At 41.6% G+C, this 22677-nt stretch overlaps 1 protein-coding gene across 5 annotated transcripts in view; it reads left to right on the forward strand.

The window, feature by feature from the left end:
• Positions 1-22677, forward strand: part of CRYBG3 (crystallin beta-gamma domain containing 3) — a 140341-nt gene that overhangs the window by 18905 nt on the left and 98759 nt on the right. For 3 of the 5 annotated variants that reach the window (XM_050955940.1, XM_050955963.1, XM_050955966.1), the window contains exon 2: positions 11642-11720. The exons of 1 other annotated variant lie outside the window; for it this stretch is intronic. In XM_050955940.1, coding sequence (XP_050811897.1) covers positions 11642-11720 — 79 coding nt within the window. Of the gene's footprint in view, positions 1-11638; positions 11721-22677 lie in introns of those variants that run through there. One more of the 5 variants, XM_050955958.1, reaches the window with a different exon arrangement.

The following is a 22677-nucleotide window of genomic DNA, read 5'->3' on the forward strand; positions in this document are numbered from 1 at the left end:
TGGCTGGGCTCTGGGGGGGGAGTGAATGCCTGGACGGGCGGTGGCGGGGGAGGTAGCTGAGAGGGTGTGAGTGTCTGGGCCAGGAAGGGTTTCATGGCTGTGCTCTGGTGGGGGAGGGGTGTATGTCTGGGCTGGGGGTAGTTGTTGCTGAGCTCTGGTGGGAAGGACTGTGAGTTTCTGGGCCAGAGCGGCCCTGCAGCTGTCCTCTGGGATAGAGAGGGTGAAAGTGTCTGAGCCAGGGAGGGCCTTATGGATGGGCTCTGGTGGGGGAGTGGGTGTGAGTGTTTGGCCCCCCGGCTGGGCTCTTTGCAGGGGAGGGCAGAGAAACAGGAACTGGGCTGTGCTACGGGTTTCTTTAACTCTCTACTCATGGAGGAATTTTGTGTGTATCTGTATTGTTAGAGACATACTTGCTGACAAGTATTTTGAAATAAATTACCAAAATAATTGAAAAGGGCAAATATAGTGCAGATCTATAAAAAGGGAAATAAGGACAACCCAGGGAATTACAGACCAGTCAGATTAACTTCTGTACCCAGAAAGATAACGGAGCAAATAATTAAGCAATCAGTTTGAAAACCCCTACAAGATAATAAGGTGATAAGTAACAGTCAGCATGGATTTGTCAAGAACAAATCGTGTCAAACCAACCCAATCGCTTTCTTTGACAGGGTACAGGCCTTGCAGATGGTGGGAAATATGGTACATCTAGACTTTTATAAGGCTTTTGATTTTGTCTTGCATGGCCTTCTCATAAACAAACTAGGGAAATGCAACCTAGATGGAGCTACTATAATGTGGGTGCAAAACTGGTTGGAAAACCATTCCCAGAGAGTAGTTAGCAGTGGTTCAGAGTCATGCGAAAAGGGCATAACAAGTGGGGTACCACAGGGATCAGTCCTGGGTCCGGTTCTGTTCAATATCTTCATCAATTATTTAAATAACGGCATACAGAGTACACATAAAGTTTGTGGACAATACCAAGCTGGGAGGGGTTGCAAATGCTTAGGAGGATAGGATTAAAACTCAAAACGATCTGGTCAAACGAAATGGTCTGAAGTAAACAGGATGAAATTCAATAAGGACAAATTCAAAGTACTCCATTTAGGAAGGAGCAATCAATCAGTTGCACACACACAAAATGGGAAATGACTGCCTAGGAAGGAGTACTGCAGAAAGGGATCTGGGGGTCATAGTGAACCACAAGCTAAATGAGAGTCAACAGTGTAACACTGTTGCAAAAAAAGCAAACATCATTCTGGGATGTATTAGCAGGAGTGTTTTAAGCAACACGCAAGAAGTAATTCTTCCGCTGTACTCTGCTGATTAGGCCTCAACTGGAGTATTATGTCCAGTTCTGGGTGCTGCATTTCGGGAAGGATGTGGACAAATCAGAGTCCAGAGAAGAGCAACAAAAATGATTAGAGGTCTAGAAAACATGACCTATGAGGGAAGATTTGAAAAAAAAATATGGGTTTGTGTAGTCTATAAAAGAGAAGATACCAGAAGAGCGAAAGAATTACTTCTTGAGTGCTGCTTAAAACACTCCTGCTAATACATCCCAGAATGATGTTTGCGTTTTTTTTTTTTTTTGAACAGTGTTATCCTTTGTCTCTAGCTATTTTGATCTCGTTTTATGCCTTGGCCTTTCTAATTTTATCCCTACATTCTTGTGTTATTTGTTTATATTCATCCTTTGTAATTTGACCTACTTTCCACTTTTTGTAGGATTTTTTTATTTTATTCTTAGATCATTGAAGATCTTCTGGTTAAGCCATACTTCCTGTCCTTCCTGTCTTTCTACTCAGTGGGATAGTTTCCTCTTGTGCCCTTAATAATGTCTCTTTGAAAAATTTCCAACGGTCTTCAGTTGTTTTTCCCTTAGACTTACTTCCCATGGGACCTTATCTACCTACTTAGTTATATCAAAGTAATTTGTAATGTAGACATAGCCTCAAGGGTTGGAAGAGTCAGCTCAGCGGCAGTCCAGCAGTTGTTCAAAGCTTTTGTCCATGGCTGGCATAGCTGCTGTTCTGCCTTGGACCTAGCCCTGTACCTGCCCTGCCTCACTCCAGGAAACCCTTTTCTGACCCTTGGCTCCAATTCCCGACTTCTTACTCCAGCTCTCACCCTTGGCTCTGGCCTCTGACTCCAGTTCTGACCTTAGGCTCAGATCCTGACTCCAGCTGTGACCATTGGCTCAGGCATCAGGCCTCTGACTCAGGTTTTGGCCCATGGCTCTTATTTCCTGTTCTAACCGCTAGGCGTGACCGCCTACATCCCAGTCCTGGCAGGAAAAGATGATAACACAAATGCCTTAGTTTAATAGTAGTTCTGTATACTATTAGCAAGACCAAAAATAGAATCTGTGGGCTTACTGGCAACTTGTGAGATCACCCAGGTCAGGCAATATTGAAATCCTCACCCTTATAGTCACAGTCCAGAATTGCACGGAAGACCAGTTAGAAAGCCATCCCAATAGCCGAGTCCAGGGGTAGGCAACCTGCAACATGCGTGCCGAAGGCGACACGTGAACTGATTTTCAGTGGCATTCACACTGCCCAGGTCCTGGCCACCAGTCCGGGGGGCTCTGCATTAATTTAATTTTAAATGAAGCTTCTTAAATATTTTAAAAACCTTTTATTTGCTTTACATACAACAATAGTTTAGTTTATATATTATAGACTTATGGAAAGAGACCTTCTAAAAATGTTAAAATGTATTACTGGCACGCGAAACTCTAAATTAGAGTGAATAAATGAAGACTCGGCACACCACTTCTGAAAGGTTGCCGACCCCTGGCCTAGTCCATCATTGATGAGGGGCTTGACTCACTATGAAGGAGGTCTACCTTAAAAAGAGAGGGGTGGAAGTCCCTGAGATAGTAATAGCCATCCTGGTAACATGGCAATATGACAGATTTCAGAGTAGCAGCCGTGTTAGTCTGTATCTGCAAAAAGAACAGGAGTACTTGTGCCATCTTAGAGACTAACACATTTATTTCAGCATGAGCTTTCGTGAGCTACAGCTGACTTCTTCGGATGCATAGAATGAAACACATAGACAGGAGATATTTATACATACAGAGAACATGAAAAGGTGAAAGTATGCATACCAACAGGAAGAGTCTAATCAATTGAGATGAGCTGTCGTCAGCAGGAGGAAAAAAAAATGCAACCTTTTGAAGTGATAATTAAGATGACCCATAGAAGGTGTGAGAAGAACTTAACATAGGGAAATAAATTCAATTAGTGTAATAACCCAACCATTCCCAGTCTCTGTTTAAGCCTGAATTAATTGTATCTAATTTGCATATTAATTCGAGTTCAGCAGGCTCTCTTTGGAGTCTGTTTTTGAAGTTTTTTTGTTGCAAAATTGCCACCTTCAAGTCTGTCACTGAGTGGTTAGACAGGTTGAAGTGTTCTCCCACTGGTTTTTGAATGTTATGGTTCCTGATGTCATATTTGTGTCCATTTATTCTTTTGTGTAGACTGTCCGGTTTGGCCAGTGTACATGGCAGAGAGGCATTGCTGGCACATGATGGCATGCATATATCACGTTGGTAGATTTGCAGGTGGATGAGCCCCTGATGGCATGGCTGATGTGATTAGGTCCTGTGATAGTGTCACTTGAATAGATATGTGGACAGAGCTGGCATCGGGCTTTGTTGCAAGAATAGGTTCCTGGGTTAGTGTTTATGTTGTATGGTGTGCGGTTGCTGGTGAGTATTTGCTTCAGGCTGGGAGGCTGTCTATAAGCGAGGACTGGCCTGTCTCCCAAGATCTGTGAGAGTGAGGGATCATCTTTAAGGATAGGTTGTAGATCTTTGATGATGCGCTGGAGAGGTTTTAGTTGGGGGCTGTAGGTGATGGCTAGTGGCGTTCTGTTGTTTTCTTTGTTGGGCCTGTCCTGTAGTAGGTGGCTTCTGGGTACTCTTCTGGCTCTTCCTGTTGGTATGCATACTTTCACCTTTTCATGTTCTCTGTATGTATTAATATCTCCTGTCTGTTTGTTCCATTCTGTGCATCCGAAGAAGTGAGCTGTAGCTCACGAAAGCTCATGCTGAAATAAATGTGTTAGTCTCTAAGGTACCACAAGTACTCCTGTTCTTTTTATGGCAATATGAGTGTCTGTATTGTGAGAGCAACCCATAGGTAAGTTCTGAACCTCTCATCAGCAATGGCCTAGTCCCTGAATTGCGCGGGTGAATCCCCTCCCCCCGCACACGCACACCATCTTAAAAACATTTTCATACACCCAGGGTGTACTACTGCAACTTTATTTGAGTTGTGCACAAACCAACTACTGTCATTCAGACCAGTTGGTCAGAACTGGGAGAGAGTCCACAACAGGCTGGTCATGTAGAATGTGCAGAGTTAAGTATCCTGTTGGTCGATATCATGTTTGGTAGACATCAGGAATGCCTTTTTATTATTATTTCTGTTGGCAAAATCTTCATGTTTCCAGTCTCATTTTATTGCTCATATTGTTAAATAAAAATCAATAAGTTCCAAGCAGTCACAAGTGACAACACATTAACCAGCATGTGTGTACATAATATGGGTGGGAAGGATTAGTGCAGGAAGAGAAGAATGGGTTTTTAAAGTGCCAAGAGATTGTTATAAAGAGGAAAGATGGGAAAGACAGACATGTAACACTATACAAAAATGCTTTGAGTGGCCTTCGAACACTTAATCGTTTATAATTGGATCTATTCTGTTTTTTTTAATCGAGACAATTGGAAAATACTTCTCAAATTATGCAATCCAACTTGCTCATTTATGTGAGATAATGACAGAGGAAGAACCTGCATGTGTTTACTCAAACCCGGGTGAGATAAGTGCATTTTATCTGGTTCTAGTTTGTACAGGGTTTTTATCTCTGTATGAGTAACACTATATAGAATAAACATTCCTCTCTCTCTCCAGTAATAATGTTCTCTATCCTTCTTTGTACAAGTACATTGATTAAAAAATGCTGCATATGATTGAACCACCACCTGTCCCAGTATTCCAGATAGGTCAAAGCTGATCTTTCAACAACAGAGGAATAGAAGGCATGAGAAAATTATATAAACAAAGACTTTCAGCAGAATATACACAATAGACTCTGCTGTAATGGAAGTTTACTGTTGATTATCTAAGTAGCAAGAGTGGTGGTGTTCAGGATACATATACTCTAGCAAAACAAAAGAACAGCAGGGCAAAGTATCAGGAAGGCAAACTCATCACCTAGTTTTAGCTGATGTTTAGTTCCTCTATTTCATGAGCACCATAAATACCAAAAAAATAAGAAAAAAGGTGATGTCTAGTGAAAATAACAATAGAAAGGCAGTGGCGTAATTGTTTATGTACATGACTCATGAACCCTGGCTCTGGTTGAGGTGCCTTGGATGGAACTTAGGGATACAAAGGTGTCCCCCTAAATCCTGGGACTGCACTGTGCTGGGTGATTCAGCAAGTACAAGTGAGAGTAGACTCAGAGCTGTTCTAATTTGCTCTGTTGTCTATGACCTTATAGGGCTCTATGGCAGCTGCGTGTCATCTAGCTGTAGTGATGCATCGGACATGACGTGCCCTCTGACCAAGTGGGAATTGTCTTTATTCTTTATATGAATCATAAGTGTGCCTCAGTTTCCCTCTGTATGTGGCATTGGTAACAAAGTGGGTGCACAAGGGTTAACACTGCTGCTGGAACAGTGCAGGAGGCAGGAGATGTGTGTGTCACCTTGCTGTCGCGGGTGGGGTGGGGAAGTGAATAGGATCATTGAAGAACTGACTGAAACGGGTTCAAATTAACAGAGGGTCCAGCAAGACTAAGAAGTGCTTCAACCACCGAACAGTCAACACCTACCAGCACAAAACCCCAGCAGGTGGGACTTGTGAACTGACCTGGAGAAAACATTTCAGGTGACTGGCGGGGGGGGGTGTGTGGGAAGGACTCAGGAGCCTGGCCCAGATTGGTGGGGGAGAGAGTCAGTGATGGAGTGCAGCACAGCTTGGCTGGCCCATCAAGGCACTGGTTTAACCAGGGTGGATTATGACTTAATGTCTGCCTTTCTGTGTTAGCCTAAGGACACTAAGATTTTGTATGCCAGGTGACTAATAAATAGTTACCTTGTTTTGCAAAGGCCACCTGTGTCACTGTGAATACGCACTGAGAGCATTGCACCCTAAAGTGATCCAGTACAAGCCTCCCTCAGTAGTTTGGCTTGGCTGGATTTGCTGCAGGGAGCCACGGAGAGACAGGGAATGCTGGTACCGACAGCCCAGTCTTGAAGGCCACAGGCCTGCCCCTGTGAAACTGTGTGAGTCCTTGGGGCCTAGCACGGTAAAGGAGTCACTCCCAGGTGACTGGTGATAGGCTGGGGTCTGGACCAGACCCAGTGACTCCATGGCACCCTCTATGCTAGTCATGGTTGGTGATTTAGTAACTACAGTGATGATTCTGTGCCTCTCGATGATTTCTCTTCACTGAAGTGATCCTTCTCTGACCAGCCAAACCAACTTTAGGGCAAGTTTGCACCTGTGGGGTAGCGCAAAGATAGTTTTAATGTACTAGATGGTATCTGCTAATAGCTACATTCTGTGGTTGCACCACTCTGCATCACCTAAACCTGCTGATACCTTTTAGATATCCTGAGACATGGTAGTGTAGCCACTTAAGTTTTTAGAACTGTGTTTTGGCAAGCTTGTCTGTTAACTCCAGGCAGATTGTTTGAATCTGTTTAATAGACTGTCCTGTCATTGATTCTCTAAAAACAACATAAAGTAGCCTGTGAGCCAAGTCTGCTTAAAAAGACACAGTTTCATGGAATCAATTCTCCTTGTCTATTTAGTAGAAGTGTTGAAACCTCCAAGTGTGAGCTGATACAGCTGATGCAGCAAAGCACATGTGTGTAGTCCCATTTGACTTCAATGGAAATACTCCTGTGCTTAAAGATACGCACATATTTAAGTGCTTTGATGGACTGGGGCCAGCAGCTCGGAGCCTTGCAGGATCGATCTTTGTATGAACAAAATATCTAAAAAGAACTAGATATGGATATGGGTGCAACAGTAACTGTATTGAGAGAAACGTTCAATGAGGGTGAAGTAATGAGACTGTGAAAGACTAGAAGAAGAGCTCTGTGTAAGCTTGAAAGCTTATCTCTCTCACCAACAGAACTTGGTCCAATAAAAGATATTACCTCACCCACTTTGCCCTTCTAATATTCTGGGACCCATGTGACTACAACAGCATATGTGGAAAAAATGTAGAATGTTGTGAATTTACACTTCCCTAACAGGGTGACCAGATGTTCCACTTTTATAGGGACAGTCCCGATTGTTGCGTCTTTTTCTTATATAGGCTCCTATTACCACCCCACCCTGTCCCGATTTTTCATACTTGCTGATCATCCTATTCCCTAATACCCTTGGTGAACCTCTCTCCCCACCCATCAGTCATCCGTTCTCACTTTGTAGCTAGGATATGATAGTTAACTGGTGTATTGTATCACATTACGAAGAGTTCCTTATTTTTACAAAATATCTTACAGATTATTCACTGCTATTAAGTATTATAAATAATTAAACCTAGAATACATTGGGTCAGAATTACATTTGTCCATGCTATCAGTGTAAAGCAATGAAAATGTTGCTTGAAAAATTGAATTTGGTAACTTCCTGAAACTTGACAGTTAGAATTGAAGTAGATTCATGTAATTTTGGGGTATCTTCATTACATAAGAATGGCCATATTGGGTCAGACCAGTGGTCCATCTAGTCCAGTATCCTGTCTTCTGACAGCAAAGAATCCTGTGGCACCTTATAGACTAACAGAGGTTTTGGAGCATGAGCTTTCGTAGGTGAATACCTACTTCGTGTACTACATGCATCTGACGAAGTAGGTATTCACCTATGAAAGCTCATGCTCCAAAACCTCTGTTAGTCTATAAGGTGCCACAGGATTCTTTGCTGCTTTTACAGATCCAGACTAACATGGCTACCCTTCTGATACTTGTCTTCTGACAGTGGCCAGTGCCAGGTGCCCCAGAGGGAATGAACAGAACAGATAATCAAGTGAGCCATGCTTTGTCACCCATTCCCAGCTTCTGGCAAAAAATATGTACATATATATTGCCTGTGATTATGTCATTATAAACTTCATACTTACTTTATTCTTCATATCTCTTTAATGTACACCCTTGTATGTAAATTTGTACAGTAAAAGCTTTGTTGTCTGACATGTTGGGGAAATGGGGAGTGACAGTAAGTCAAAAATTCCGGTTAACTAAGAAAAAGGGAGTTTGGGTGCAGGAGGGGCTGGGGATTGGGGTGCAGGGCATGGGATCTGGGAGGGAGTTTGGGTGCAGGAGGGGTTTTGGGGCGCCGGATCTGGGTGGCGCTTTCCTCGGGAAACTTCCTGCAAGCGGCGATATGTTCTTGCTGCTCCTTGGCAGCTTTGTGCACTGCCTCCGCCTGCAGGTTCCACTCCCGCAGTGGGAGCTGAAGAGCCGACGTGTGGGGTAGGGTGGGGGCAGGGCACGGAGCCTCGTGATGGCTCCTCCACCTAGGAGCCGCAGAGACCTATCGCTGCTTCCAGGGAGCCATACAGAGCCAGGTAGGGAGCCTACCAGCCCCGCATCATCCGGATGCTATTAAAGATCAGAAATGTTGGTTCATAGACATTTCAAGTTGGTAAAGTGCTGGATAACACAGCTTTTACCGTAGTATGTTTTATCTACTGTGTAGAGGGGGTTCTATTGCAACAGGAGGATGGGAGTGGAACAGTTACATTAGCTCACCTATATTTTGAACAGAGTAGAGAAGGACTTCATGTAGTTTTCCTGTGAAAGTACAACTAATGCTTAATACCTGTTTTTCTGCTTGGAAAATAGGGTCGCATGTTTCAATATTTGCAGATGCTTCAGTTGCATAACATTCAATGATGATAAAAACATTTAATTCAAATTCTCTCTTGTGGTAAAAAGAATGCTAATCCAGGTCATCAGGAATCTGCTCAGCAATAACTGGACTATTCTCCAGTCTTTAAATATAATATTTGGCACCAGCGGGGACACACTTATTGTTCTCTGCTTTGGAAGATAGTCTCAACTTTTAGGGGAAAACAAAACAATACAAGAGCCACATTTTCTGCGGAGAGAGCTTTTGTGCTTGCTTATTTATTTATTTACAGTGTGACTCATCTAGTATGTACCAAGGGCTCTGTAAAAACAGTGTTATTTACTAACTAAAGCAGAAGGTTTAGAATGTTGAAACACATGTAAGATTTTTATAAAAGACTAATAAGGTAACTTTCAGGTTCAGTTTTGGAGAGTGGGGGGATGTTTTTGTTTTGTTTTTAGTGTGGCTAGAAAGTAAAACTATGTTTTCCCCTTTGTTTATTTTAAGGCATTTGTCTGAGAACTAAATACAAGTTAACTCTTGATTCATTGCACGTATTGCAGGATTCTACAGTAACCTATCTAAGCAAGGCTGGTGCTAGAACAAAATAAATCTGGTATCTGTCAGTATGATACTTTAAAGATGTTGCCTTTTGTCTGTAAAAAAGCAACCAAAAATGCGAAAAGTTTTAGAAAACATAGTTCATGAAGGAGAGGGTAAAGGGTAGAGGAAAAAATTACGATGAGGTAACATTCTAATGGGCTATAAATATATGTCGTAAGAAAAAGAGAGGATAAGTTTTATTAATAGTCCGGATTGATCCCATAAGAAGCAATGCCCTAAAAGCTAAGGGGAAAATCCTCCTCTTGTAGTGTATGTCAACCCCATTATTCAGCTTTTGCTATATGCAGGGAGTTCTTATTGACATCAAGTATATCAGCATCAAGATAAGCCATGTAGATCTCAGAGTAGGATTTTGTCCTAAGAGGGGGGAAACTAGGTTAAATACAATAAATAACTTTTATTATGGAGCGATGACCTGCCTAAAGGAGGTTGTGAAATTTTACTCATGGAACACATGCAAGGCAAGACAAGAAATTAATAGGGATACAGTATTAATCTATCAAAATTCTCTCTCTCTCTCTCTCTCTCTCTCTCTCTCTCTCTCTCTCTCTCTCTGAGATGCAGCAGGGTAGACTAAATCTTTAGTTTTATTCTTTCTTTCCATTTATATATGTGCTTTAAAAGTGCATGTTGAATGCTCTAAATACTTCTGGATAAGTTTTTAAAAATACTGTGCATGGTGATCCTACCATAGTTGTTTTTGAGCTTAACCCTAACCTGTGAAAGAGAGGAAAGAAATGGCTCCTTCTGTCTCTTCATAAAAGGCTTAATAGCGAAATACTGCCCTTTAATGTTAGAAATAGCTGGTCTTGTTTACTTTCTGCTGGAGGACCTTTGAAATCTGAGCAGTTGAGAGAGAGAGGGATTTTTAGTCAGACTGTTGACAATTTCTTTGTATATTTTAAGACATTTAACTCAAACTCCTGACAAACAGCTGGGAGTAAAACTCTCTTTGTAAAAGAGTCAGACACGCACATGGCCCAGCAGCCAGTTAACTGAGAGAGCTTTTTAAATTCTCCAATGAAACCAGAGAAGACACTTCACTATTCCTGGTTATTTTAAAAGAAGCAAGTGTAGAGGCTTTTTCCTTATTTTCAAAAAGCCAACAACTTTCAAATCTTCTTTTACATATCATAAAGAAACATACAATGACAGAAATGTGCCTTTCACCTGTACTATGAATCTAAGTAGACTGATACGGCTTTATTGAGTAAGAGAGACACTGGATGATGTTGATCTTACTATAGCAGTGTTCCATAAATACAGGGTACCTTGGTATAAGACTGTCTTCACAAATTGTTGAGACATCACCAAGTGAACTTTTCGTCTTCCCTATTTTTGCATGCGGGGGATGAAGGTAAGAGTGACATTGGTTTGGATTGTTGGCATATTACAGGCAGAATAGGCAGCAATGACTATAGTTAAGGTTGTCTGACACTTCCCATTATGGGGCCCTGTTTTCAGTTGCTTGTAACTTAAACTGTTTTGGCTGAAAATTTCATGCCAATTTCCTGCCTAAGTCTGAAGTTTTTTGGGAAAGTTTCAGCAAAAATGGTCTGCCTTTCCCAAGAAAAAGAATAGGGGGGAAAGTATGTTTGTTTTGTTCCTGTTAACAAACTAGTTGTAAGAATTTTTTTGAAAAGCTCTAGCATATCCTTGCCTTAGAACAGGGACTTAAACTTTAGCAGAGTGGTTGCCCTGGTGTCAGTGTTGTGCCTTTTGCTGTCCCTGTGAAATTTGGCCAAGTTATAAGCTTCTGTCTGGGAAAAAAAAAAAATCACAGTTTGGACGTGCTTAGAGGTTTATTAGTTTGACAGCTGAAGTCTTTGAAGATTCCATCTGCACTGAGCATGCTCCATTTCCTCATATCTCCAGTGTGCCAGCCATATTGTGCATTCACCATCCCGATATAGCAACTGAGCACGCTCCGTCCCAGTGTTGCAGGCAGGATTTTGGGTTTTTTTTAAGAGTAAATATGTGCAGCATGCTCTTTTTTTCTTTTTTAAACAAAAACAAACCAACCAACCTTTCAGCCTTGCTTTTAAATTGCATGATGCAGTACCTCTTATATTAAGTAGCTCTGCCTACTGCAGGTCTTTAAAATAGTTAAATTTATTTTTGATTTTCAGCTTTGCAAATAAGGAAGATGAATCCATCAGTGTGAAATGTGATAAAAAGGAAAGAACACTTCTCCCTGAGCTGTTAAAGGTATGATTTTATTTATTAATTTTCACTGAGCCAGTGTTTACTGCTTTTCTTCCTCCTTCCCCCTTTTTAAGTAGTAGTATTAGTACTACTGTTGTTTAATATTTTTACCCTGGTGGTGCCTAGAGGCCACAGTCAGGGATTGAGTCTCCACTGTGCTAGGCACTGATATACACAGAAAAAGACAGTGTCTGTTTCAAGCCCCGATAGAACGTTTACTTGGCCGTGCCTCAGTGCAAGGGGCTGGACTTGACGACTTCTTGAGGTCCCTTTATTCCCAACATTTCAATGATTCTGAAGTCCCTACCCTCACTTACAATCTAAATGAATGCAAATTTTACGCTAATGAAACATGCAGGATTCATAGTCCTGGAGAAGAAAGTTATAATTTTATCCAAGGAACAGGAATTTTGCCAAGTGCCTCCCTAATGCTTCTTCCATGTGAACTAGAGGTACCAGTCTTCTGTATGCGGTGATGGCATCATTTTAAAACAAACAACCTTGAGGGGCTTCAAATCACACAAATTACCACCCAAAATTGTATGATCTTTCTGCTGTAATCCTTGTTGTCCTCCTCCTCTTCCTTGTTACCAATGTTAAACTTAAGAATGGCCATACTGGGTCAGACCAATGGTGGCCAACTTGTCATGCTTCAGAGAGAATGAACAGGTCAGTTATTTAGTGAGTCATCCCCTGGAGCATCTCAGGCTTAGGGCCATGAGGTTATGTCCCTGACCATCTTGGCTAATAGACATTGATGCACTTATCCTCCATAAACTTATCTAATTCTTTTTTGAACCCATTTATAGTTTTGAACTTCACAACATTCCCTGGCAATGAGTTCCACAAGGTGACTGTGTGTTGTGTGAAGAAGTACTTCCTTTTGTTTTCTTAAACGTGCTGACTATTAATTTCATTGGGTGACCTCGGGTCTTGTGTAATGTGAAGGAGTAAACTGCACTTCCTTATTCAGTCTCTCCACACCATACGTGATTTTATAGATCTCTGTCATATCTTCCCTTAGTCATCTGTGTTCCAAGTTGAACAGTCCCAGTCTTTTTAATCCTTCCTCATATGGAAGCTGTTCTATACCCCTAATAACGTTGCCCTTCTCTGTACGTTTTCTGATTCTAAAATATCTTTCTTGATATGAGGCGACGCTTCATCTTAGAGTCTTAATTTATGCCCCAATCCTGCAAAAGGACCTTTCGTCTCATGTGGTCAGGACCTTTTAGTTTAAGAGGTTTGGGGCAGGAACACTGTTTTGCCTGTAGAGTGCCATTCACGTTTATTTTAGGGTATATATAATTACATACAGTGCTGCTACTCTCTGTGCAACTTTTCTCAAGATTGCCTCCGCCCCAACCTGATCAAGTGGAATGACTTTTAGGAGTGAGAAGGTGGTTCATTCTCTAGTCACATCCATTCACTTTTTGGGATGTCTGCTCAGACAGTTCATGAGAGTACAAGCTAATGCAAACTATAATATGGACACCTGTCATTTCAGGTAGGTCACTGCACGGAAGATGTCTTTCAGATGCTACTGACCTGCACTGAATTTACTATTGCTGAGTGTTGAAAATATACAGAGGAAAAAAATGAACCTTTCCCAAAAGACTTACAATCTGTGTCTGACCTACAATACAGACACAAAACATGCTAGGGAACCAAGTGAGATACAGTCTCAGAACAGTGGCTCTTTTTCTCCCTTTTAAAAAACACACACGCAGAATATCTTTCTACAGTGGATTATTGGTGAAAAGTTTTATATAGAAGTTGGTTTTGAGGAAGGATTTGAATGAAAAGAGAGGGGCATTTGGTGTGTCTGAATACAACTGTTAGAAGCATAAGGGGTATATAGGATGAAATATGAAAATGAGAAGGTCTCTAAGGGAAAGACTGAGCAGGATGTGTGGGTGGAGCAAAGGCGCCATCAGTTGTTTGAACCAGTGACCTAGTGGTTTTTTGTTTTTATTGACTATTGTGTTATCCTGGTTTAAAACAGAACAAAAAACCCCACCAAACCTCATTTGTTTTTTACTTTGCAAAGAATACTACTAATTCAGCAATTATCATTTTGGTTATAAGTCTATTGTAATTACAGCAGATAATGAAATTCTCTATGCAGAGTCTGCTTCAGCCATCTTTTCTTCAATGTTGTACTAAAGACTGGTATGAACGAAAATTCTGTGAGAGGGTTCTGGCTACAAGGAATCTAAACTTAAATACTCTCAATGTTGGTAGAGTTCCTTGTTTAATAATTTCACCTTTTATTTGTGGTTTTATAATGTGCATCACATTATTTCCTGTGGTAATTCATTGTGCCTGTGTCTGAGAGTTGGCTTTGTAAGGAAGGTGTAGTGTTCATATTGTCAGAATGCTGGCTATTTCCTGAGTATCTCAAGGATGCCTGTGGAGTTAGTTAAACTGCTCTTCCTTAGTGCCCTTATGTGACTTACCTGGTGGGTCCTTAGAGCAGGGGTCGGCAACCTATGGCACGCGAGCCAATTTTTAATGGAACGCGGCTGCCTGCTGGGACTCCGCATGCCATTAAAAATCCTGCCAACGTGACAAGCTGCGGGTTCCGCAATCCCAGGCCGGAGTGCCGGCCCAAGTGCAGCAAGCCTCTGCACTCCCCTGCCACCTTCCCCGTGAGCGCTGCTGCTGCGCGTGCAGCGCTCTGGGAGCTGGGGCTAGGTGCTCCCGCGGGGCAGCGTTTGGCTCTGTGGGGAGGGAAGAATGCTCCCCGCTCATCCGGAGCCCTGCTGCCGCGCGCACAGCGCTCTGAGGGGCAGGGCAGGGCAGGGCAGGGCTACGTGCACAGAGGCGGTGGCGGCAGGGCTCCGGATGAGCGGGGAGCCTCATGGTAAGGGGGCCAGGTCCGGGGCCAGCGGGGGGAGGGAGGGGGTTGGGTAAGGGATTGGAGCAGTCAAGGGACAGGGAGCAGGGTGGGTGGGATCCCGGGGGGTGGTTGGGGCGGGGGTCTCTGGAGGGGGCAGTCATGGAGCAGGGGGTTGGATGGGGCATGGGAGTCCGGGATCTGTTTGGGGTGTGGATAGGGGTCAGGGCAGTCAGGGGACAGAGAGCAAGGAGGGTCCTGGAGGAGCAATTAGGGTGTAGGGGGGAGTCTCTGGAGGGAGTGGTCAGGAGACAAGGAGCTGGGGGGGTTGGATGAGTCGGGAGTTTTGGGGGGTTCTGTCAGGAGGCAGGGGTGTGGAGAGGGGTTGGGGCAGGCAGGGAGCTGGGGAGGGGGGGTTGTATGGGTCCAGAGTTCTGGGGGTCCTGTTGGGGTGGGGAGTGGTTAAATAGGCATGAGAGTCCAGGGGGTCTGTCTGGGTGCGGGGGTGTGGATAAGGGTTGTGGCAGTCAGGGGACAGGTAGGGGGTAGGGTCCTAGGGGGGCAGTCAGGGGATAAGGGGCAGGGGTCCCAGGAGGGGGTAGTCGGGACAAGGAGTGGAGGGGTCGGGGTTCTGGGGGGGGCAGTCACTCAGCCCTCTGCCGTGAGCCCTGACCCCCCTACACACACACACCCAGCCCTCTGCCTTGAGCCCTGCACCTCGACACACCCCCAGGTGCCTGCCCTGGGCCCTGTACCACCCAGCCTTCTTTTGACTCTTTAACCCCTCCCCATGACCCCAGCCTTGACTGGCACCCCCACACATACCCAGCCCCCCTACCCTGACACCTGCACCCCCCTCACATGCCCCCAGCCCTCTGCCCTGACTCTTGCACCCCCCACAACCCCAGCCCCCCCATATCCCATGCACCGCACACATCCCCATCCCCACCTTGAGCACCAAACGGGAGCCCCTGCACCACCACTCACATTCCCACCTGCACCCCTCACACCATATGGGAGCTGCCTAGGTGAGTGCCCCCACACCCAAACCTCCTGCCTCAACCCTGAGCCCCCTCCTTCATTCTAGCTCCTGGTCAGACCCTTCACCCCCAGTCCTGTGCTCAGTCCACTCCCACTCTCAGCTCAGTGCAGAGGGGAAGAGAATGGGCCAGAACCAGGGAGAAGGTAGGTACCCACTGTATGTGGGCATGGCTGGGACCCCAGACCAGCAACAGGCTGAGCGGGTCCGGCAGCTGGGATCCCGGCTGGCAGGAGCCGGAGGATGGAACCCCTGAGCGGCAGTAGGCTGAGCTGCTCAGCCCACTGCCGGTCTGGGGTCCCGGCTGCTGACCCTGCACAGCTCGCTGCTGGTCTGGGGTTCTGGCTGCCAGACCCTTCCCAGCTGGGGTCCCGGCTGCAGGCCCCAGTCAGCCCACTGCTGGCCTAGGTGAACAGAACCCCAGACCAGCAGCAGGCTGAGCAGGCCGATGGCATAAGATGAACATTTTAATTTAATTTTAAATGAAGCTTCTTAAACATTTTGAAAACCTTGTTTTATTTTACAATACAACACTAGTTTATTTATATAATATATAGACTTGTAGAGAGAGACCTTCTAAAAATCATTAAAAGTATGACTGACACGCGAAACCTTAAATTAGAATGAATAAATGAAGACTCGGCACACCACTTCTGGAAAGGTTGCCGACCCCTGCCTTAGAGCATCCCTGGATGTTTCTTTGTAGACTGTGGCTCAAAATAATTGTTAGTGTATTTAGAAGTGTGTAGTTACAATGCCAAATAAACTATTTTCTATATATGCAATTTAGTAAAATTGCAGATAATTGGATGATGTTGAGATGGAGGGGAAAAAAGATTGATTTTGCTTAAGGTTTAAAGTTAATTGAAACAGGGCCTCATTGTACTGTATTTGATGTCAGCCAAGTTGAGCTGTCTCGTGTAAAGATCCTTAATAGATAAAGTATTGCTACCCAGTTCAAAGAAATTGTTGAGAGACTCAATGGTTCAGCAATTTGAGTCATGGATAATGGTTGGTGTTGGAAGAAAGATATTCCAGTTTTATTGGATTAGATCACTAGATTTTTTTTTTAATTCTTCTGAATAGTCCTTATACAGCTGCCCTTTCACAAATAGTTGAGGTTTCTAGGTGGGTTGTATGCATACACCCATGCCCATATGGGTGGAGCGTGGCCATCGAACTAGAAGTGGGATATGAGTCTGTGACTGGTTCAGATCCAGTTGAGGTTAGTTGTGGATAACACTCATTACCATCTGATGAGTATTTATGAGCCTGTATAAAATCAGTTGGTCATCTGTCAGATTCCTGGTGGACACATGTCCATGTGGTGGTGTTTTTGTACACTTATTTATGGTCTCAGCAGAGAGGAGAAGGATATAATAGCCTGGAGGTTAGAAGTCCCTTTCCCTCCAAAGTAGAGGTTATTCCTACAAATCAGAGTTGATGAACTGGCTGAAGTGAGGTGAAAAACTTGTACAACTGTTGTACTTCTGTGTGGCTGTATTGAGATTTTCAGTTTCCAGTGCTGTCAATTCTGCATTTTCACACATACTAAATGTTTTTCTGACTTTGATGAAATTTCCAGCTCATAGGGTGAAGTGTATGTAATACATGAATGTGGTGATCTTCTGAAATTCTAAAATCATTCTTTTAGCTATTTACGTGGGAAAGTAGGTTAGTCAGCCTTTGTTTGGTCAATATCCAGGAAATGTTTTTGAATTTTTATTTGTTATACGCATTGACCTCACCCTTTAATTCACTACCAGAAGGTACATTGCTAATTGACATGACTTATTTGCAGATTGTGTTACAGCCAGGGCTGTAAACATGGTTCTTTCTGAATAAATGTTCCATTTAGAAAAACAGCTTTTCAATGCCATTATTATTAATAAACATATAGCTCCATAGAGGTATACAGTGCTTGGGCATTTTTGGTCTCTGCATTTCAGGAGTGCAAAATCAGTGTCCCAAACCTATTAATTTTGTTGTTGTCATTATTTATTATTAGTTAAAATGGGCCACTTCTTTTTTTTCCTGGAACAGATATTAATTTTTTTTGTTTCATCTTAAAATGTAGGTGAGATTTTTTTTTGACAGCTTTTCTGTAAACCTCTTAAAACAGTGATTTATAGTTGAAATGCAGATCTACTTAACTTCAGCTCTACCACCAGCTGCTCCACAAATACTTGTACTGTGAAATACTTGTACTAGGCCTGAAAATGACTTGGTGGTACAGTTTTGGTGGAGAAATTGCAATGTGCACTTTTAGAAAGGTTTGTAGCTCTACTTTTAAACATTAAATGTTGTATTATTTAAAGGTAACATAAATATGGCCCTATTTGTGCTTTTGCCATAATGGTAGAACTCAATGTCAAGGAGCATGACCGTACAACTCTTAAATTCTGGCTTAATTAACATATATGTTATGAAGACAGCTGTACATTTTTGTTGCCTTCACAGATTAGCTACACCTAATGGGCCTGAATCTCATCTCATTTTCATCTGTGTAAATTCCATCCCTGTAAAATGTGTCACATCAAGATTGGGACCAATATCTTCGCAAGCTTACTACATGCTTTTTTAAAGTAAAGTTCTAATTTATGTTGGCTTTGAATGTGTTAACACAAGGTAACATTTCTTAGCTGGAGTGTGGACTTTTGCTGGATACATGTTTATGGGACTTAATTAGTGAAGCCGGAGAGAGGAACTACTTCACTTTTGGGAGAACAGGGGGCTGGAGCAGTACTGCCAAATGTGAGTGTTCAAAAATCATGAGACTGCCTTAAAAATCTTGAGATTTAAAAAAAAACACGTGGCAGGCGTTTATTTGCCTTTTGGCTTTGAGCTTTTAGGGTTCACGTTTTCAATCTTTTCTCTTCATCCATGAGGTCTAGAAACTTTTTTTAAGCTGAGATTCTCACATTGTGACATGATTCCAGAAACTAGGACTTTAAAATAAATGTCAAACTATGAGATTTGCAATAAAATCATGAGAGTTGGCAACATTGCAGCAGTAAGGCTATTCAGGAGGATCCTTCCTAAAATCTCTAATTCTGTAATGGTGACGTTCACCCAGATGCAGAGGACGTGTCTTATGAGGCCCTTCAGGAAGAAGAAGCTTGGGCCACAAGGTCCCTCACCAGAGGTGGCATGAGGAACATTGGGTAGAACTTAGAACAAGTTGGTACCAGAAGACCCCTTTGGGGGTGGATTAAACACAATATCTTCACTTACATAGTCTGCTGGTAGAATGTGTGTGGGGGTGAACATCATACCTTCCCACCTCACTTATTACATGCAGCCTGAAAGCTCAGTCTTTGTGAAAGGAAAAGATGAATTTCACTCTTACTGAATAATTAGTTTTAAAAAGTCAAAGGAATCATCAGTTATATGGTAATGGGCTACCAAAAAATGCACCTCAAAACACGTTCATTGAAAAAAGAAACAACAGTTATATTGTCAGGATTTAGAGATGAAAGAGAATAAGCGAGTTTATTAATTCATGTCTTCTTAATTACTACAGTAGATCCATCTGTAAAGAAGAGAAATGAATACTAACTCTAGATCTTCAATCAGAGAGATTTACTGTAGTGCCAGACAAAAATCAGGAACAAGAAACTTGAAATAACCATCCAAATGTCAATGGAACTTGATTTTAAAACTTCAGTTTGTCTTTCTAGAAGCTTTTATTGCTTTCAGGTTTTCCCTTAAAGGTGACTTATAAAGAATGTTGTGTTTTATATGGGGCCTTTTTTGCTGTCTTTTTATTTAAAAAAACAAAAAACACTTTTTTCCCTGCTTGTTTTTTGATCTCAATAACATCATCTGGTGTTCCTTAATTGTGATAGGATACCTTCTGAATGTGTTAGCAACTGCTTACTGTGAACTCATAGCACTTTAATCGACAAGACAAGGGTGTTGAATTTTTATTATGGACCATCTTGTGTCCAAAATGTTGACTAACCTTAAAATTAAGTACTTGTTAAAAGCAAATGGAAAAATTAAAGTCTGACTAAAAATCCTTTCCCGTTGTGGAACTTTCATTTTAACTAAAGCAATGTTATCATTTCATTAGTTTTCCAGGCATAAGTGTCTTCCTGGGCAAACAAGACGAGAATTGTTAATATAATGAAAAGCAGAAAAAAGTTTTCTGTTTTTTGGCTATTTTTTAAACATCAAGCCATATTAAGTCTTCTTTATGCAGAATAAAAAGCCCTAAAAGGTGCATGAGCCAGTTATTTTCTTTCACAAAATATCTTTACAAGATTAATTTCACTCTTAAGATACTGGATTCTCATTCTTTGTTTAGCTTTTAATGCATTTTTTTCTGTGGTGTGTCTTGATTATCTTGTGTTTTTGATTATTTTAAAAGTAATTATAGATTTTAGGGCTGGCAGAGACTTCTTGTTTTATTATCTCCTCTCACCTCTCTTTTAGCCCCCATCACCAAAAAACTATTCCTAAATGCTAAATCCATCTTTGTCTTGAATATAATTAGTGAAGTGCAGCACTTCCTCAGTTAATATTTATTGTCTAATTGCCTTTATTGTTAGGAAAAATTGAAACAGAATACCAAAAAAAATATTTCGAATCTTATGCCTTTCCTCATCTCATAATTCCACCTCTTCCTGGTATGTCCTGGAAATATAGAGACTGCAGTAGTTAATTATGTCAGTTGCTCAAGAATACCTAATTTTTTCTTTCACACTGTATGACAAACAGAAGCCTGCTTCATATGTGAGATCCATGTGTTGCAGTGTAGCCACACAGTGCAAAGCAAATGGAAGACAGTATCAAAAGGGGCAACACTCTTTCTTCACTGATGAGAGAAAATATGCTGACAGTAGTTTTGCCATAGCTATTCTCTGTGGGAATATGTAGGTCTGCCAAGTACTCCAACTATTTCTTGTTGAATTTTGTTTAATGTACCGTGTTTGAACAACTGCAGCACATAAAATTAAGCTAAAATTGGATACTCATGGAAAACTTGTAAAATAAAGTGAAATTAGTTAAAGCCTTAACTCTGATCTTTATGTCTTGACATGGCATCTCACAAGGTCACACTGGTTGGGGCAATAGTCCCTAATCATGCTACTTTGTAGATTTGTGGTGCCTTTCATACAAGGATCTCCAAACACTCTACTTATACTAATGAATAAAGTTGTAGAGCAATACTGTGAGGTAGGTAAGAATGCTGTGCATTTCGCATAGGTAAACTGAGACACTGCAAGGTTAAGTGACTTGTCCAAGGTCATGAGATGAGTTGGTGAGAACCCAGAAGTCTTGACTCCCAGTCCTCTCCTCTTACCATTACATCACACTGTATCTCAACCACAAAATGATACATTTTAAGCGGGGCTGTTGATTAATCACAGTTAACTCAGGCGATTAACTCTAATATTAATCACAATTAAAATTTAATCTCAATTAATCACCGTTTTAATCACACTGTTAACAATAGAATACCAATTGAAATGTATTAAATATTTTTGGATTTTTTCTACATTTTCAAATATATTAATTTCAGTTATAATAGTTACAGTAGAGAGGGCTCACTTTATAGTGTTATTTTTTATTACAAATATTTGCACTGTAAAAATGGCAAACAAAATAAATAGTATTTTTCAATTCACCTCATACGAGTACTTTATGGTGACAATGCAACTTACAAATGTAGATTTTTTTTTGTTACATAATTGCACTCAAAAACAAAAAATGTAAAACTTCAGAGCATAGAAGTCCACTCAATCCTACTTCTTTTTCAGCCAATTGCGAAGACAAAAGAGTTTGTTTACATTTACGGGCGATAATGCTGCCCGCTTGTTGTTTACAATATCACCTGAAAGTGAGAGCAGGGATTCACATGACACTTTTGTGGCCGGCATTGCAAGGTATTTACATGCCAGATATGCTAAACATTTGTATGTCCCTTCATGCTTTGCCCACTATTCCAGAGGACATGCTTCCATGCTGATGATGCTCATTTAAAAAAATAATGCATTAATTAAATATGTGGCTGAACTCCTTGGTGGTAGCGGGGGGGGAGGGGGGAGAATTGTATGTCTCCTGCTCTGATTTACCCACATTCTGCCATATATTTCATGTTATAGCAGTCTTGGATGAGGACCCAGCACATGTTGTTTGTTTTCACATTAGATTTGATAAAATGCAAAGAAGGTACCAATTTGAGATTTCTAAAGATAGCTACAGCACTTGACCCAAGGTTTAAGAATCTGAAGTGCCTTCCAAAATCTGAGAGGGATGAGGTGTAGAGCTTTTAGAAGTTTTAAAAGAGCAACGCTCCGATGTGAAAACTACAGAACCCGAACCACCAAAAAGGAAAATCAACCTTCTGCTGGTGGCATCTGACTCAGATGATGAAAATGAACATGCGTTGGTCTGCACTGCTTTGGATGGTTGTCGAGCAGAACCACTTATCAACATGGATGCATGGCCTCTGGAATGATGGTTGAAGCATGAAGGGACATATGAATCTTTAGCGCATCTGGCACGTAAATATCTTGCAATGTTGGTTACAATAATACCATGCAAAGGCCTGTTCTCACTTTTAGGTGATATTGTAACCAAGAAGCGGGCAGCATTATCTCCCATAAATGTAAACAAACTTGTTTGTCTGAGCGATTTGGTTGAAAAAGTAGTAGGACTGAGTGGGCTTATAGACTCTAAAGTTTTACATTGTTTTATTTTTGAATACAGTTATTTTTTGTACATAATTTTACATTTGTAAGTTCAACTTCCATGATAAGATTGCACTACAGTACTTGTATTAGGTGAATTGAAAAATACTGTTACTTTTGTTTTTTTACAGTGCACATATTTGTAATAAAAAATAAAGTGAGCATTGTACATTTTGTATTCTCTGTTGTAATTGAAATCAATATATTTGAAAATGTAGAAAATATCCCAAACTGTTTAAATGGTATTCTATTATTGTTTAACAGCACGATTAATTTATTTTAATAGCTTGACAGCCCTAATTTTAAGTGATAATTTGCTGAGGTATAATAGTAATAAAATTAAAATATATGAATATGCTTGCACGGTGTGCTCCCTCCACAAAG

This window comes from Gopherus flavomarginatus, chromosome 1 (assembly GCF_025201925.1).
Source record: "Gopherus flavomarginatus isolate rGopFla2 chromosome 1, rGopFla2.mat.asm, whole genome shotgun sequence".
In the NCBI taxonomy this organism is placed as follows: Eukaryota; Metazoa; Chordata; order Testudines; family Testudinidae; genus Gopherus; species Gopherus flavomarginatus.